This window comes from Clarias gariepinus, chromosome 4, assembly GCF_024256425.1.
Source record: "Clarias gariepinus isolate MV-2021 ecotype Netherlands chromosome 4, CGAR_prim_01v2, whole genome shotgun sequence".
NCBI lineage: Eukaryota > Metazoa > Chordata > Actinopteri > Siluriformes > Clariidae > Clarias > Clarias gariepinus.
The window spans coordinates 30,760,383-30,779,282 of NC_071103.1; the positions used below are offsets into that span (position 1 = coordinate 30,760,383).

General features: G+C 36.9%; 1 protein-coding gene across 1 annotated transcript in view; it reads right to left on the minus strand.

Moving 5' to 3' along the window:
- kcnh2b (potassium voltage-gated channel, subfamily H (eag-related), member 2b) overlaps positions 1–18,900 on the minus strand; it is a 219,520-nt gene that overhangs the window by 10,692 nt on the left and 189,928 nt on the right. The window contains exons 6-8 of the mRNA XM_053494626.1: positions 6,600–7,013; positions 2,872–3,262; positions 2,030–2,229 (exon numbers count right to left, since the gene is read on the minus strand). Of these exons, the coding sequence (XP_053350601.1) occupies positions 2,030–2,229; positions 2,872–3,262; positions 6,600–7,013 (1,005 nt within the window). The remainder of the gene's footprint in view (positions 1–2,029; positions 2,230–2,871; positions 3,263–6,599; positions 7,014–18,900) is intronic.

Sequence of the window (18,900 nt, forward strand, 5' to 3'; positions counted from 1 at the left end):
TCGTAAAGCCAGGTGTACAGTGGAGTAAATAGTGTAAGATATTTTTGTATATATTGGGAGTCACGATTAAGAGACAAATGAATGAATCAAAGTACAATTATATGTTTAAGGACATACAGTATGAAGAACCTTTAATAACTCCCAGGATATCCAACTGGGGCAAAAGTTTTATCTTCCAACAGTGAACAATATTCCAACTGTAATATACAAGAACAAAAAATGGCTTTAAGAGATACCTATAACTGTCTTTGAGTCATCCAATTAAAGCCGGGACTGCTCAAGAGCAATCAGGAGCTCGAACTTGGGGAAAGGTTGGTCTTTGAACACACCAATGGCCCAAAAACAAAGAAATAATCCAGTACAGAAATGGCTTTAGGATAAATCTTTGAATAATGGACTTGAACCTGAATAAACATCTCTTCTGAAAAAAAAAAGAGATCCACCAAGTTTCCAATTCAACCTGACAGATCTTGAGATGTTTTCCAGTAAAGGATGGTTAAATGTCCGTAAGCTTGTAGAATCACACTAAAAAAAAACTATTGTTGCAATCACTGCCAACTGTGCATTAACAAAGAGCTAAATATAAGGTCAGAACATTTTGAAATGCACTGCACATACAGAGCCTTAGTACTTCAGGCCAGAGACAGTATAGCAACGCCCTCATCAACCTTTAACCCATTCTCATGTGATTAGTCAAAATCGGTCACACCATGCTATTTCTGCCTAAGGTCGTCCATCTCGTCAGCCTCTTCCTCATCAAGAGTGTCCTTCCGTTCCTGGAATATCAGAGTTTGCCATATTTCCTCATTATTAGTAATGAAGCACTGAACGAGGCGGAAGCGAGGACCCAGTTTCGGGCAGACAAATTCAGAATTCACCAGTTTACTCTCCCATACAAAAGCTTTTCACCAAAACATAATGAAGAATATAATAAGTAAATATAATGGAACAGAGCATATACTGACATTACCATTTACTTCCTCTGGCCTTGTTATTTAACCACCAAAACTGGAAAAGGAACTAGCAAAACATGGCACTGGAAGAGCAGTAATTATAGCACCAAGATTAAATCTGTCTCATCTTGCTTAATGTATAATCAAAATAGTTGTAAAACTTTTTTTTTGTGAAATTAAACTTACAGCGGTGGGGGAAAAAAAGGATCAGGACAACATATGCTATGTACTGTATTACAGTTCTCGCTCGCACAAAACAGGTGATTTTACTACTTATAGTAGTTCTGGCTAAAAAGTTGTTCTAATAAAACTGGGAATGTGACAAATTAAACAATTTGCCTTCTGCAGCCATGGCCTGGGTCATCTCCAGACCTAAACCCGATAGAAAACTGTTAGACAATGGTGAAGAAGGCAGTAGTAGACAAGAAAGCGTCTTCTGTACATTCAATTCAATTCATTTCAGTTGTATTTGTATAGCATGTTTTACAGTTTTTCACTGTCCCAAAGCCGCTTTAAAGTATTAAAAAATTATTAGCCTTTCTGTGATAAACAAGGCGCGGGCGACGGGGGCAAGAAGAACCTCCCTGAGGTGACAATAGGACGAAATCTTGAGAAGAACGAGACTCGACAGGGAACCCATCCTCATTTGGGTGATATCAGGTAGCATGATCATGATCTCCAGGAAGCAATCACACAGGCATGGATTGAGTGAGTAACACCAGAGTACTGAAGACATCTTTTTGACTCTAATCACAGACAGATCCAGCAGGTTTTAATAAATAAAGAAGCACATGTTGATTGTGGTGTAGTAATTTCATTCCCTAAAATAACAAATCTATTCTTATTATCTTCACTGTCATTATGATAAAAATTTGAGAATGTTATTAAAACATAAAATTTCACTTTTGCCTCAGTGCTTTTGGCCACCACTGTAGGAGACAAGATGCAAGTGGAAAGGAACACTGAGTAATCATCCTAATCCTCAAAGCAAATTATAGTAATATTAACAGGCATTTATCTAATTATCACACCAAACCTAACACATAATAACACACATTCGATCGTGCGTGACTCACCGCATTCATGTCAATTCCATTAGTGTAGGACCAGGCGTGTTGGAAATACTCCTCCAGTCTCTGTCTGAGAGGGTTGGGAATTTGGTGGAAGCGAATAAACTCTCTGACCCGGAGCATCTGAGTGTGATAGCGTGCCGTACCTGAGTACAGCCGCTGTATGATGGCTGACACATTCCCAAAGATACTGGCATACATGAGGGCTAGAAAGATATAATTGTAAAAAAAAATGACAGCTCTTAGACATATTGTGCCATTTCAATAAGAATAGGTGACAAGTTTATTTCAAACGTCCTTCTTCCTACTTGCACGATAACTATTTAAACACAGTTCATATTACATAATCCCTCTAGGGGGTATTTGCCTAAAACAAAAATAGATGCTTCTGCAAGAATGAAGATATGAATGCAGCTGACATGACTTGACTTGAAAAGTATTGTGAGAGTATGTGCCAGTTTATGCCACACTACGAGGAGTCTAGTGCGTAGGTTAAGGCATTATACTTTATATATACAAAGTATTCTTAATTTAAAATAAAGAATCTATTTGGTATTAATTTTCTATATATCCATAGCATTCGTTAGCAAATTGTTCCAGTTTAACATGCATGAGAGTTTAAACAACCATCACATTGCCATTGTTGAGTCCTTAAGCAAGGCCCTTAATCCTCTCAATTCCATAGGCCCCTTATAATAGCTGACCTTACACTCTGACCTTTTATCTAAAGTAACCATTTTTTTACCTGTATTTCATTCATTCCGTTTGTGACATAAAATGTTTTTATACTATATATAAATACAATATGCATTACGTCCCAAGAACTAAATTATATCACTGATACTCACATCCAATCAGCATGACACAGATGGAGAAGATCTTCTCTAGGTTGGTGTTAGGTGATACATTGCCAAATCCTACACTGGTCAAGCTGCTGAAGGTGAAATAAAGAGCAGTCACATATTTGTCCTTAATGCTGGGTCCTGAGCTGACAATGGAGATATTGTAGGGTTTCCCGAGCTGATCCCCGAGCGTATGGAGCCAGCCGATGGCACCGTTGCGTTCTACGTTTCCAATGGCGTACCAGATGCAGGCCAACCAGTGAGCAATTAGCGCAAAAGTGCACATGAGTAGGAAGAGCACAGCTGCACCGTATTCCGAGTAGCGGTCCAATTTCCGGGCCACTCGAACAAGCCTCAAGAGCCGTGCGGTCTTTAGCAGTCCGATTAGAGTGGTTGTCTTGACGGCAAAGGAAATGGAAGAGATTCAGAAATACAATGAATGGTAAAGTCAGGATGAAAAACAGCAAAATAAAAAATGCTACTCAAACAAATCTAAAATTCAATTAGGTATTTAACCAAAGATTCAAAGAACTTTTAAATTCCCAAAATGGAAATCACTTTGTTACAGTTGCTCGATGTTCGAAAAAGAAAGGAAGGAATGAAGGAAACACATCAACACAATTAAATAATACTTGTACCATAGTTGTTACACGAAAACCATGAAAAGGCTTGGGTACTCTGTTACTGAGAAGTTCACATTGTAATAGTTTTTTGGGGTCACTGGTGGCTTAATCGGTTATTTGGGTGGATAACTGTGTTACTGATCGGAGATTCAGGGGTTCAAGCCCCAGCACCCCCAGGCTTCTACTGTTGAGCTCTTGAGCAAGTCTCTTAACCCTGTCTGCTCCAGGGGCGCTGAATCCTTGCTGACCCTGTGCTCTGACCCTAGCTACCTATCTGGGATATGCAAAAAAAAAAAAATCATTTCACCGTGCTGTATGGTGCAAAGTGCCAATCCAATCAGGTAAGGATACCACCAGGGTGTTAGGAGCTCATGCCATATAGTTTTAGTATTTCTGCTCTAACTGGTATGAGGTGCTACTGGTATATTGATTTCCCAGGCTCGTCAAAGTGGCCGAATGTTCCATCAGGCTTGCTGAGCACGTCACAGCTGTCATTTCAGAGCATGTTACTGTTCTGCTTGGACATAAAACAGAACAATGTAACCTCAGAGAATACAGTACCAATGCTTTTAAAAAGTTAAAAGTTACATTCCTGTATGTTAGAACATTCCTGTATACAACTATAGATGCAGGCAGCTATGTGTTTTTTTGTTTTTTTGTTGAGGATCGCTTACATAAAAATTAATAACACTATAATGTACAGTATTTCGGAATTAAATATACATAGTTATAAGCACATTTATTATCTGGTAGGCTTGTTTGTCTTTTTAAGCACTGTTGATTTCTGTAAAGAGAAACTATACTTGTACACTTGTGCTTTCCCTAGTTTTCACATGTGGTTCCTGTGGTATCTAAGCAACATGTGCTCATATAGGCCCCTCTAAATTAGCTGATACTATAAGAATGATAACTTATTAGTAAGTGTTTTTCATATCATTTATGTTACAGCTAGAACTTTATTGTAATTAATCAACACCTTTGATTTAAACATGCATTAAACTCTTATCATATTCGGTATAAACTGTTGTAGGCTTATCTCAAGCTGGGTTTTGCCGGTAATTGCTATCACATTATTAGTATTTTCTCAGTCTTGATCTTTACCATCTATCATGCACTGTGATTATGCCTTCGCCTTAGTTAACCATGTAGGGATAGGGATTAACCTTCCTCTCTGTGTTTATTAGCATTGCCCTAATTAATTACATGCTAAGTGTTTTTTTAGGAGGAATTAATGAGTGAGAGGCAGACAGACAGACAGAGACAGAGAGAGAGAGAGAGAGAGAGACGGAGACAGAGAGAGAGAGTTATATCCTTTGTGAATGAGGCATGTTGGGTGATATACTATGAGACATAAATATTCTCCTGAGCTCTACACGTGTTGACACAGAGTAATGTTCAAACCTGGTGATTACACATATCACAAGGGTCAATATATCAATAAAGCAAATAAATCTCGACAAGATTAGACTTTTGGCAGGCAGCCTATTTCTTTTTCCTCAGGGCACAAACACGTGCAGCCTTGGTGTTGAAAGCTAAAATCCTCCCCTTACAAGCATACAATAATAAAACATGACAGTGTTCAAATCAGTCATGGTCTAATCCATACTGTCACCCCGTAACTCTCAAACTGGGGAAGAACCACAATCCAGAACTTACGATGGCCAGTATCAGTCCTTCAAGGAAATAAAAACTAAATAAATAAATAAATAAGTGACTAATAATAATTATAATCATAATAATAATAGTGTCTTTAACTTTGCATGTAATTAAAACAATATTTAATATATTTTTGAAAAATAAAAAAAGACCCTAGATGGGCTAGGAACCACATACTGTACATGACACTTTCATGAGCTTGATTTGCAACATAAAACTGACAACAATTAAAATAGTTTGAAGAAATCACAAAAGTAGAAACAAATTAATACAATAAAAACAAACAATATTTTTTTTATTTTTAAGTGACAGCATAGTGGTTAGAACTGTGGCATCATCCCCCCAGAGTCAGAGGCTCGTCTCCTGTCTCAGGTCTGAGTGCATGGAGTTTGCAAGTTCTCCCCGTGCTTGGTGGGCTTCCTCCGGGTAATCTGGTTTCCTCCCATAGTTCAAAGACATTTTTAGACACCAAAAAATTAGGTTGGCCTAATTGGTAACACCTACCTTCTTTTCATAATTGATCAAATCAATCAATCTTTTTACATCCATGGACACTATGGACAATTACACGAACACCTTCCTTCATATCTACACTACATGTTGTACGTTTACATCCTGGACCATTGCACAAAGACACTTTAATAACTTTGCACATCTTCCTTCACAACTACACTACATGTTTATGTTTACATCCTGGACCAGTGCACAAAGACACTTTAATAACCTTTGCACAAAGACACTTTGTTCTATGCATATTTGCACACCCAGTACAGTATATTTCAATTTGTACAGTATATTTCTATTTTTATGTACATCATATTTCTATTTTTAGTTCTATCTTTCCTAGCACATTTCTATTTTTATTTTTAGTTCTATTTTTCCTAGTTTAATTTAATTTTTCTATTTAATTTTCTATCGTATTTCTTTTATTCATATTTATTTCTTATTTGTAAACTTTAATTCTCTTTTAGGGTCAATGGCAGTCGTATAAGCATTTCAGTACATTTCGTACTGTGTATGACTGTGTATGTGACAAATAAAATTTGAATTTTGATTTGAGGTTGATTGCTGTGTGTATGCGTGTGGGTGTACCCTGCCTAGTGCTCCAAGTCTCCTGGGATACCCCGTGACCATGTACAGGATTAGTGGTATAGAGAGTGAGTGAGTGCACATTTCCAAGTATTTTAATGAGAGCCCTATAAAGGGACAACGTCCTAGCTTAACATTCAGTTCTTTGATTTCATTAATATTATTTTACTCAAAAATGTTAACCCACCCTCCTTTTCTAAGACGTATATATAGTCACTATTATTATAGTCAATATATACATATTTAGTAATTAAAATAAAACTGTAGTAACCCGAATCAGAAATATTTAGATTTACGTTCCTGATTCGGGTTACTACATATTACACAGGTATTAATGATCTGTTTGGGAGTTAAGGATGCACTCACCTCCTCGCCGTTGTCATAGATGAGCAGGTCGAAGGGAATAGCAGCCACCATGTCAATGAGGAACCAGCCTTTGAAGTAGTGCACAGCGATGCGCAGTGGGTGGCTCACCACCTCATCATTGGCATTGACATAAGTGGTACGAAAATTGATGAGGATGTCAATGATGAACATGATGTCGACAACAAGGTCCACGTTGTTGAGCGGCTTGCAGTACGTGCAGGTATCGTTCTCCTTCTCCGAGCCAAGCAGGAAGGCAGCACTGTATGGTGTTACGATGGCAGTGTAGATCACCAGCAGCAGAATCAGCCAGTCCCACACAGCCTTGAAGGGGCTGTAGTGCAGTACGGTCCACTTGTGGATGCGTGGTGCCTGGAGTTTGTATTCGGGAAGGACATCGGCGCCTAGTGACAGCACCTGTTGAAACACGCATAAATTGTGGAAAAAAAGGGAAATAGGGATATATTACATATTGTGAACTATTTAGTTTGTAAGACAAAAGTTAGTAAATTCTCAGTTTTATTTCATAGTAAGCAACATTTGAGAGCTTAGAACTGTTGCAGGAAAGTGTGAGGAGGTGAGGAGGAGTGTGAAACTGCCAGCCTGGTATGAATGTTATGAATGCTGCTTTATCCAGACATGCTCTCTCTGAATTAGCTGAAAAACCGTTCATTTTCTCGGTATATCATCACTATACATCTAACTGTTGTATTCTAGTTGCCATACTGTATTTAGCTTAATATCACTTATGAATTACATACTCAATAATTCTGCAAAATGATGAAGAATAAGGACACAAATGTGAGGCCATCTGTCCGACAGCAAAAGCTTGGTCGAAATTTTCCCATGCAAGAGGACAATGGTCTGAAGCACAATAAATAAATCCATATCATAATGGCTGAAAAATAAAGATTAAAAGTTGTGGAATGGTCAAAGTCCAGGCCTCAACCCAACACAAATGCTGAACCTCAATGGACTGAAGCAATGTTCTAAAGAAATTATCACTTTAAGTTATTGCAGCTTAAGGTGGATCGACAAGCTGTTGAATCAATGGGTGCCTAGTTTTGCCCACAGTACTTTTTTTCTGTTCGGCTTCATTTTTTGTTAAATAATCATGCCATGGTTTTTTAGCCGCTGACAAAAATACAGGAAGCAGAGCTGTGGGTGAGAGCTTATTTTGGGGGTGACAAGAATAGATAGGATTACAGTAGGAATGAGTACATTAGTGGGACAGTGCAGGTAGGACCTTTTGGGGAAAAAGTTAGAGAGGCCAGATTAAGATGGTTTTGGACATGTCCAGAGGAGGGATGAGGGGTATATCGGGAGGAGAATATTAGAAATGAAGCTGCCAGGCAGGAGGAGAAGTGGAAGACCCAGGAGGAGGTTTTGCATGTGGTGAGGGAGGACATGAAGGAGGGTGGAGTGACAAAGGACGATATGGTAGACAGAGTTAGATGGAGACAAATGGTCCGATGTGGTCCGCTGCTCTGAACTGGAGCAGCCGAAAGGAGAATTTAAAGTAATAGCACAGCGAAGATTTTATATGTTGTTGTTCGTCTGAGTCGGTAAGCATGTTTTATGTTGTCGTTGGTATTTGTCTAATGCTAAGATCAGATGGTTTTTAATGTTTTTACACAAAAAACACAGGGTTAAAAGGAAAAGCATTAATTTTACATAACTGTATTAAACCATACACACATACACAACCTTCTTTTTTTTTTTTTGTGTGTGTGTCTTAAGGCTGTTACAGTACAAACAAGTACAAATATTTCACAAGGTCACCAGGTGTTTTACACATGCTGACTAAATGCATTGTACAGCAAGGGCAGTTTCAGTTCTTTTACAACCCTCAGTGAGCCAAAAAAAAGAAAAAGAATTCTGAGTATGATCTTTATATAAATGTGACTCATAGAGACAGAAATGTCCCCCAGTCCTGAGCTTTTGACTTTTCTGTGCAACTGTGATGACAGGTGCTGGATTACCCATGAAAAGGCCAAACAGGTGCCACAAGTAACACTGCCTCCACTTTTACTCCAAACACGTAAATAATAATTTGATCGTTTACTTACACTGAAATTTTTTTTTCTGCAAATACAACCTCATAGTACACTGAACTCCTGTAGAACCCTACATGTTAATCATGCAAGTTGATCGATATGGTGCCCTGCCACTAAGCTATACTATGCTATACTAACATGCATTCTCTTTATGGAGCACAATACATTTTGATTAAAACATGTGCTAGACATGTTTAAATGCCATTTTCTTCACAAAAAATAATTTCTAAAACAACACTGCTTGTGAAAGGGTGTGAAAATGTAACTGCATTGGTCTATTTTTTATGTACCACTATATGCACAGCCCTGGGTGCTGATTAATAGCTTTAAAGTGGGATTGGATTGACCTGGAATTGATCCGTATTCCAGGTCATAAAATTCACAATATTTATGCACTCCTGGGAATTTATATAGTGGCCGAAGTCTAGTGTTACCAGACTGCAGTGGGCCATTGACAAATGTTTATTGCAATAACAATTCATAATAAAATGCATTGCCTGGAGCGTGGGACTTGTATGTAAAAAAAAAAAAAAAAAAAGTTAGACAAACCAAACAAAAGTTTGGATTTACTGTGAAATAACACATAGGGCATTAGGTAAGTACTGTACTGTCAATTGTTATTTTAAGACACCAAGGTCAGCTGTTCTGGAATAGTACTTGCAAGAACGGTATTGTTGAGTAAAACCCATTAAGCACCAAAATGAAACTGGGTCTCATAAAGACCATCAAAGGAAAGCAAGACCGAAACTGACCTCTGCTGCAGAGGAGAAGTTCATTTAGAGTTATTACAGAATTAACAAACAGCACTTCGGATTAGAGCCGTTATGAAGGCTTTACAGGTCATACAGTAAGTAGCGGACAAATCAAATTCAAATTTTATTTGTCACATACACAGTCATACACAATACGATATGCAGTGAAATGCTTATACGACTGCCAGTGACCTTAAAAAAAATAGTAAAAGCTTATACATAAGAAATAATAGGAATGAAAGAAATACTTTAAAAAATTAAATTAACTAGTAAAATATGCTGTACAAAGTAAAATATACTGTAATAAGAGAAATACGTTAGAAAAATAAGATTAACTAGTGCAATGTACTGTACAAAGTAAAAGTAAAATATACTTTACAAATAAGAACAAAATATCTATAAAAAAGCAAAATATCAATATATCAAATATAAAAATATAGAAAAGAAAATAGAAATTTGTCAAAACCAAATTTAGAATTTTTAAATGGCTGTGGTGTGCAAGTATGCATAAAAAGTGACTTTGTAAAGTGTCTTATTTAAAGTGATTTGTGCAGTGAAGTTACAAAAAGATGGTAGTTAGGCCTGGGTTGTGTTGTGGTTCAGAGACCTTATCGCCTGCGTGAAGAAGCTCCTCCTCAGTATCTCAATATCAACAAATATTGATACAACAAATCTCAATATCAACTGTTCAAAGAAGATTATTGCATATTTTGGATGTCTTCAGAATTGCTTTAAAATTTAAAAATAAATAAAAATCAGGAAAGACCATGGAAAAAAAGGTGTGTCCAAACGTTTGACTGGTAGTGTACAGTACAGTACTACAGTTCAATATGATATTGTGTAAAGTATTCCGTGCCTTGATGCCGATAAACAATCCCCTCATTGTGACATGGCAACACTTCCTATAGTCTGTGTCCAGACGAATATACAGTCCATACAATTAGCTCGTGTCCGCTGGAACCCTTCTGTCTAACCGTAAAATGCCAAAGTGTTTTCTATCATCCGTCGCTATGACCTTGCACCTCCAGAGTGGTGGTTTCGAATCTCACCTCTGCTCTGTGTATGCTCTCCCCATGCTTGCTGGGTTTCCTCTGTTTACTCCGGGTTCCTCCCACAGTCCAAAAACATGAGGTGTAGACTGACTAGTATTTCCAAATTGCCCAGGTTATAAGTTGAGTGAGTGTGTGCTTGTGCACTGTGATATTTTGTCACCCAATTACTCCATCTTGTACCTGCCCCAGGCCCTCCACAACCCTAGACAACCTTACAGGTTCCATATAGAAATCTACAACAGCATTTTTTCTCGGCTTCTAGTAAACCACCTATAGAAAGCAAGAACCATTAAGCATCTCAATAACCCTAAGGTAACTTTTTAGTCTGCCTGGTATATTGATTTAAACAACGCAAGATACTAAAAGGTATTTAATGATAACCCAACCACAGATAGGTGTTAGGGTCAAGCATGGTCAAGTGTGACAGTAAAATCATGGCCTCTCTGACACATTTAGCTAATGGCCTGCTGAAGCATGATGCAGGGGAGGAACTGAGCGCTCACCCCGGGATTAAAATTCCCTCTGACTCATTCACTGCTCACTTTTCTCGACACAGCTGCACTTTTATATGCCACATCACAAACACACAGTGTCTCTCAGTGCAACGTAGCCCACCATCCAACGTGTGAGTCAAATGTGTGAAAATGTCTCACTTCTGGATTGATTTCTTACAGATACAAGGTGTCGATACATGTCAAATTAACACACTTTGAAATGAATCCAGCTACAGTACTGTATATCCTGTGAAATTTACATTTTCAAACAAATGTTAATTAAATTTTAAAGCCCATGCTGTTATTGTGATAGATCTCAAACGGAGGTTTTTCCCATACATCTCTAAATACTTCATATAGATTGAATTTAAAAGAAGAGATGTTTTTACAAATCAAACCTAAAGACAAAAAAAAAAAAAAGCTTAACTTCCATCCAGGCAGCCTGGGCACAATAGCATTTAAAGGCTTTGACAGCCTTGCTAGCACATCTAACAAACTATTCTCTAGCTCCAGACATAAGAGCACTGACCTAATGTCACTCCTCTCTTCATGTGCCAGAGCTAGAATGCTTGTCTCAACCCTCACTGTTCATCACATCTCATTTCCCAGAGTCCCAGACCAGCAGAGTGTCTGGGCTAAAGCCATACCCTTGTGTGAATCTCTTCTTCAGATTATTTTTAGCTGTTCATGTAAAAAAAAAAAAAAAATTCTCAGTAAACTACAAAAATGTGCAAAAATAAAATTGCTAGGATTATTCAGCACATTTGGCGGCATGGTGGTTACTGTTGTCTTGCACCTCCGGGGTCAGGGGTTTGATTCCCACTTTGGGGTCTGTGTGCATGCTCTCCCAGTGCTTGATGGGTTTCCTCCAGGTACTCTGGTTTCCTCCCACAGTCCAAAAACCTGCAGATTAGGCTAACTGGCGACCCCAAATTGCCCGTAGTGTGTGAGTGTTGACCGGAGGTCCTACCACGATTGTAAAATCGGGAATAAATACAAGGTCCTCCATTGCTCTCCATTTAATATCCATAGATATTGATAGTTATTGATTGGCCTTCATGGTCTCTATTTGGACTACAGAGGTTCACAGAGGGATGGATGTCAGCACTATTGCACATAAAAATTCAGGCACATTATAATTCCTGCAACCTGCTCTTTCATGTATTCATTTATTCATTCATTCATCCACCACTATCTGCCTTGACCTGGGTGTGTAGCAGAAATACCCTCTTTTATGGGACACCAGTCCATCACAGGCCATATATTCACACTTTGGGACTATATTGCACAGCTACAGTAATTCATCTACTGGTATGTTTTTTTTGTGTGTTGGGAAAAAAGTAAAATCCAGAGGAACTCCATGGATATTTGGAGAACATGACACCGTCTGGGCCACCACACCTCCCATCTAAATGTTTGCTAAAAGCATTTCTCATTTCGTTTAAAATTATAATGCAAAATTACATAATCTGGGGTGAACATCCATCTTAAAAATTACCTTCTAACTTAATGATCCTGAGTTATTTAAAAGCAAAATTAGATCTTATATAACATGTCAGCTTTAAAGAATCTCCTCTATAATGGATTAAATGACCAGGTCTGGGGCTTAATGTCTTTTTTTTTTTTTTACAACCTGAAAAGAAGGACCTCTAAATCACATGCCATAAGAGAGGGATTGCAGACATGAATTATAGATTTGATTTCTGCTATTTCTAGTCATTGCTAGAAGTGCCAAAAAATGCTGCAGATCAAACACAGACAGTGTCCAGGGAGTGACAGCCTCCATTATCAGAATTTGATGGCAGAGCAACTTGTAATGACAAACAGTTTCTGTGTCCAAAAGCACTGAGAGTACAAAGAGTAATGAGGGTGAAAACCACAAGGTCCCTTATACAATACTTGCTCGCACTGAAGGCTTTGGTAATCATCTCTCATAAATTAGACTCTTCTGATTTTGAATTTTTACTACAGTACATTTGACAAGTTGGCGTTGTGTGGGCTTTCATTTTCATCCAATAAAAGCTTTTAATTTCACTCCCTTTTCATAGTCAACAACAGCAACGACAAAACCGTCATGTGGGCTTTATCATCAACAAATTAAATCACAGTCCAAAAGGTGGTAAATTGGCCAAGCTAGTGTTTCTAACAGTGGGTTACCAGTTACAGGACAATGCTGTGTTTAGCTGAAACTTTCTTGTATGGCTTTATACAGTGTACTGTTTATTACTGTACGTGCACATGAGAATTAACTTTCTTTGTCCTACACCACTTTCATTATACACTTTCTGATTGATTTGGCACAGAGCCACACATTATGCTAAAATGACAGAATATATATATATATATATATATATATATATATATATATATATATATATACTGTATATATGTGAACATTACTAAAATACAAACAAAATCTAGAGACTTATAACAAGCCATACCCCTTAAAAAAAGTGGATTGAGCTTTACATTAATAAAATAACAAGTTTAAAGGTATTCAGATGGCATAATGATAGCAATTTGACAAAAATGTATTTGCTTTCTCAGAAATACCGTAAAACGTTTCTCTTGATTTATTAATAGCTCCTGTCTTTGATTCCATTGCATAAGCCATGTCCGGATTTCAGACACCGATATGCACATTAAGAGCTTCTAAAGGTAATGCTGTATGCCTAGGAGGGCTTTATTGTGATTAGTGGGGCCATTATGGGTTCCTCCTTGCAAGTAGGCACCTGACAGCACAAATAAAATGCAAACATCAAGTTAAAAGCTTGCATTTTTACAGATTTACATATTCCCTAAAGGGGAACAGGCAGGTAATGTACGTTATACATATTTATTTGCATTTTTATTATAAACGTACAAGGCCGGCAGAAAGTTTTCAGACCCTTTAAAGTTTTGCACATTTTGTTATATTTCACACTCAATTTAAAATGGATTCAAATCCTATTTTTTCTCATTATTCTACAAACAATCCTCTACAATTACAAAGTAAAATCAGGAGTATTGTATAAATTTATTAAAAAAAAACTAAAATATCCAATTTGCATAAATATTCAGACCCATTGTTATGATTTGAGATGCCCTTGAGATGCTTCTACAACTTAATTGTGCCTAATTGAGTTCAATAGGCATAATTAGGAAGGGCACATACTCAACTGTATAAGGTCTTATAATATATTGTGCATGTCAGAGTAAAACAAAGCCATGAGGTCGAAAGACCTATCTGTAGGCCCATGTCAAGACACAGATCTTGGAAAGGAAACAAGAAACTTTCTGGAGCCTTGAAGGCACCCAGAACCACGACAGCCTCCATCATTCTTAAATGGAAAAGATTTGGAAGCACCAACAGTCGACACAGATCTGATCGTCCAACCAAGCTGAGTGATCAGGGATGAAGGGCCATAGTCAGAGAGGAAACCAAGAACCTAGGGGTCACTATAAATAAGATCCTGAGTTACTATGTGGAGTTGGGAGAAACTTACAGAAGGATAGTCTGTCACTGCAAAGTGACAAAGAGAAGCCTGTGTGTTTAAAGATACACAAGTGGAAAATGCTTTTACCTTTTACAGTACTTGTATTCTTAATACATCTAAATTCACAAAAAAAAAAAAAAAAAAAAAAAATGCCTGAGCAACCTTCCTTCAGTGTGCAGCTACCCCAATCCTACAGCGGTCACTGAGCTCGTACCTCTTACATCACACATAGGCACTGGGACACACGCGACAACTTATCCTGCTTAAATAAATCCACTATCTGGTTCTACTTTGTGCAGTGTTCCGCTCTGCAAATGCCAACTGTAGCACTCACTGAAACATGTTCAGGGCTAACAATGCTAATAGGCTAACCAGCTAGAAGTGGGATTCTGGGAAACAATAAAAACTAGTGATATAAAAAGCAATATTCAAGTGCGTATATTATAAGATACTATCAGCCATGTGTTTAACATATAAGTTATAATATATAAGTTACAGTATAAGACTGGATTAAGATAGAAAATCAAGAATTTAAAATTTTAAAGGCGGAGCTTGGAAAAACATGTCTGCCATGAACAACATAACTTGAATTCATTGCATTTGGGGGAAAAAAAATGCACTGAAATATTTTCGGGAATTTGTGCAAGAGAGCCAGTGCAGCGATTCGTCTCTGTGTCATCTCAAATATATATATACAGTATATACACACACTACCGTTCAAAAGTTTTGGAACACTTTCTAAGTCCATGATGGTTCCTGATTTTTATTTCTTTCTACATTGTAAAGGAATGCTGTTAATTAGTCATTTTTCAGGCTTCAGGCTGATAACTCTAAATGAACTTCTCGTCTGCGATAGAGGTAGGTTTTGGTCTCGCCCTCCTGGGATGGCCTTCATGAGAGCCAGTTTCATTATGGTGCTTGACGGATTTTGCAAATACTGTTCTTGCAAGAACTATTACAGAAAGGCTGACCTCTGTGTCTTAAAATAACAACTAGCTGTTGTTTTTCTTGTTGTTCCGTAATTACCTAATCCCATATGTATTATTTTATAGTTTTGAAATCCCCAGTATTGTTGTAGAATGTAGAAAATAAATCACTAAACAAAAATAAAGAAATGTGCAAGTGTTCGGAACTTTTGAACGGTAGTGTGTATATATATATATATATATATATATATATATATATATATATATATTGTGTTGTCTTAGTCTAGACACTGTGTGTGTGTACTGTATATATATATATATATATATATATATATATATATATATATATATATATATACACACACACACATATACACAGTGTCTAGACTAAGACAACACAACAAAAGCTAAACCATTAATTATTTGCTGAATAATACAAGTATATATAAGTTTTTTTTGTTTCATTTATGCAGTCCCAAGCATTATAAATCCATCCTACACACATCATTTGTCCAGTGTGCAGACCACAACTATTTAATTCAACTGTTAGAACTGAAGGACAAACCAGTACAGAGCCACTGACTCAATATTTCATGGGCCCCATGTGCACAGATGTACATATTGTGCAAAAGATCCAAAGTTTCCCCCAGAGATCCATTTCACAGTAATGGGACACATAAAATTTTCAGAGGCATCTATTTCTACTGTAAACAATGTCTGGGACTGAAGCCTAGGATCTGTCCATATTATACAAGGTCTGGATATCTGGCTATTTTGGAAGCTCTAGCTTTGCTACCATGATAAATAATTTAGTCGGTGGGCTTGCATCAATATTCAAAATATTAAATTCACAACATTTGTCAAAATGTCATTGGTGAATTTATCAAACTTTGCTTTGATGTCCCAAAATAGCATAATAAAAGAAATGTATTTATTTGGACCATTGCAGGAAAAAACAAGAGCCAGTCAATAAGCATGAGTATTTTACAAAGCAAAGCTTAATTCCAAAGTATGCCATTTGTTCCCTTCATGGTAATACTGCATATGCATCAATGGTTTTACTTATACATTACAGCAGTATCAGTTTTGAAACTGAGACTAATTTTGTGAATTTTCATTGCACAAAATAAAATACATTTTTGTCCCTATTATTACTCCTTTTTTATAACAGGCAGAGATTTCTCTGCTACCATTTTACTGTTCAAACATTTTTTATTCTCTTTGTTCTTTGCACAGTAATCACTCTGTGCATTGTGCTGTACAGCACAACTTTTAAGCATTTTCTTTTATAGGGTGACATTCACTGAGCTGAGAAAAGCAGAATTTAAAGAAAGAGTATTGAGGGAAGGCTGTAAAGTAGAAATCTTGGAATAAAGCCAACTCCATGTCTAAAAATATAAGGATACAGAATAAAAAGGATAAAGAACCTTTACTCCATACTCAGTGGTGGCTCAGTGCTTATGGCTACTGGTTGCTGATCAGATGATTGGAGGTTAAATAACGCCTTTCTTTTTCTTTTAAACATTCAAACAAACGTCTTGATATTTTGCTTCAAATTGTGGCATTTCAATAACGCGTAAAAGAGTTGATTGACGATGAAAGCATGGCACCTGCCAAAAATATAATGGCTGACAATGTGACATAATAACCCATAATTCACTTTAAACAACTGCCAGCCTGTGTCATTAGAGAACAATAACTAATTAATTTTCCCAAATGTGGTCTAATAAATGTGTTACATGTAAAACAGCCTTAAAATGCTACTGCTGTCTAAAGGTTCTAGAAATAATGCAACATTAGGGTTTAATCAACTTGAATAGTTTATTTGAAATTCTGAAATATTGAATGTATTCCACTTAAATGAAGTGCACAGGTTTTACTTAGGTCACTTCATAGCCCTGGAGTGGCTGTGTACTTGAAAAGATCATATCAGGCAAGAAGCCTGTCAAAATAATCAGTCTGATTGAAGATGCCCAACAAAAGAGCACTTACAAAGATTGATAGATAGATAAAAAGAAAAAACAGATAGATAAAAAGAATGCATTGTATACACGGATCAGTCAAAACAATAACACCACACCACATTAACACTTTGATTACAAATTATATATTAGTTAACTGGTGATAGGATCATGGGCACCCAAGGCTCATCTATGCCTGTGGGGACCAAAGCCCATCTAGTCCAATCCCACAGAAAAGCCAATGCAGCCTACTGTACCTCGCCAGAAAAGGTTAATGCCTGCAATGATAGAAAGTCACTAGAACACCCAGTACACCACAGCCTGCCCAAAACAAATTCTTCAGAATCTTATCCGATCAAGCACCCATGGGATGCGCCAGACATGAAAGTCTGATCCATGGAGGCCACACCCTGCCCCCCACAGCACCCAGTGAATCAGCAGTTTACATCACCGCACCAGACACCACAGCACACCCGCGCTACACTCTTCTTGTGAAATCATGCTCCAATAACACAATATAGGGTGTAAATTCTAGCGTTGTAAATGTATAGAATATGAAATATTATGGAATTGATTAAAATTATTATGGAATAAAATTTAATTAAATAAAAAGATAAAAAGGGCAATAAATAATGATAATAAATAGAATATTAAAGTATAACCTGTATCAATGAGAAGCTGACAGAGTAGTTCCAAACTGAAGTAATAATGTCAGTGCAGATTAGGGTAATAAAAAAATATGAAGCGCCCTATCAAGTCAGGTATTTTGCGCTATTAAGTCTTAGATAATGGTATGCATATTAAATTTAAAATAGTTTAATAAATATGTTCTTGGTGCCTTAACAGAATTAAGAAAGTTTTAATCCCAAACATTGTTTTAAAGCACTTTGATGAACACTATCCAAACTGGTTACTCCAGCTGTGATATAAAAGCATGCCTTTTGTTTTTGCTATAAAACTGCACTGCTGATAAAGATATTTTTAGGGGTGGAAATAAAATCCTAGTCTCGAAATGAGGCTGACGGTTCTCTCTTTCTTATTACGTACATCACATAATCGTCATTTACTGTACGTATTCTAATATAGGATTTCAACTGATTTTTTAAACAAACTAATACTGGCCATATCTCAGCAACCAGACAATAATAAAATAAATAATAAAAAAGCGTCATATGCCCGTGAGCTGTCAGCTGGGGATAAAAGCTAGGGAGAGGTAATATAGACGACAGAGGTACTGTAAAGATAAAAAAAATGTAGAATACCTAATTAAAAGACATTTACTGTACACCAAGAAATTTACAACCAAACAGAACTGACAAAATAAATCTGCAATTATTTCCCCACTAATAAGAAACTGTGAATAATAACTCAAGTGAAGGCATAATGACAAACTGTGATGAAAAAATGACACAAACGACTTCAACCTTAGATGATGAGATTGATCATGCAGCGGCTAATGCTAAAGCAGTGAGACTTTAGATGTAGTTTCTTAAAAAATCAATAGAAACTGGAATGGAGTCCTAAAAAGCATTTTTTTTTTTGCTACCATCACACACATATGCGACAACTGTCTGAAGAAGTATAAG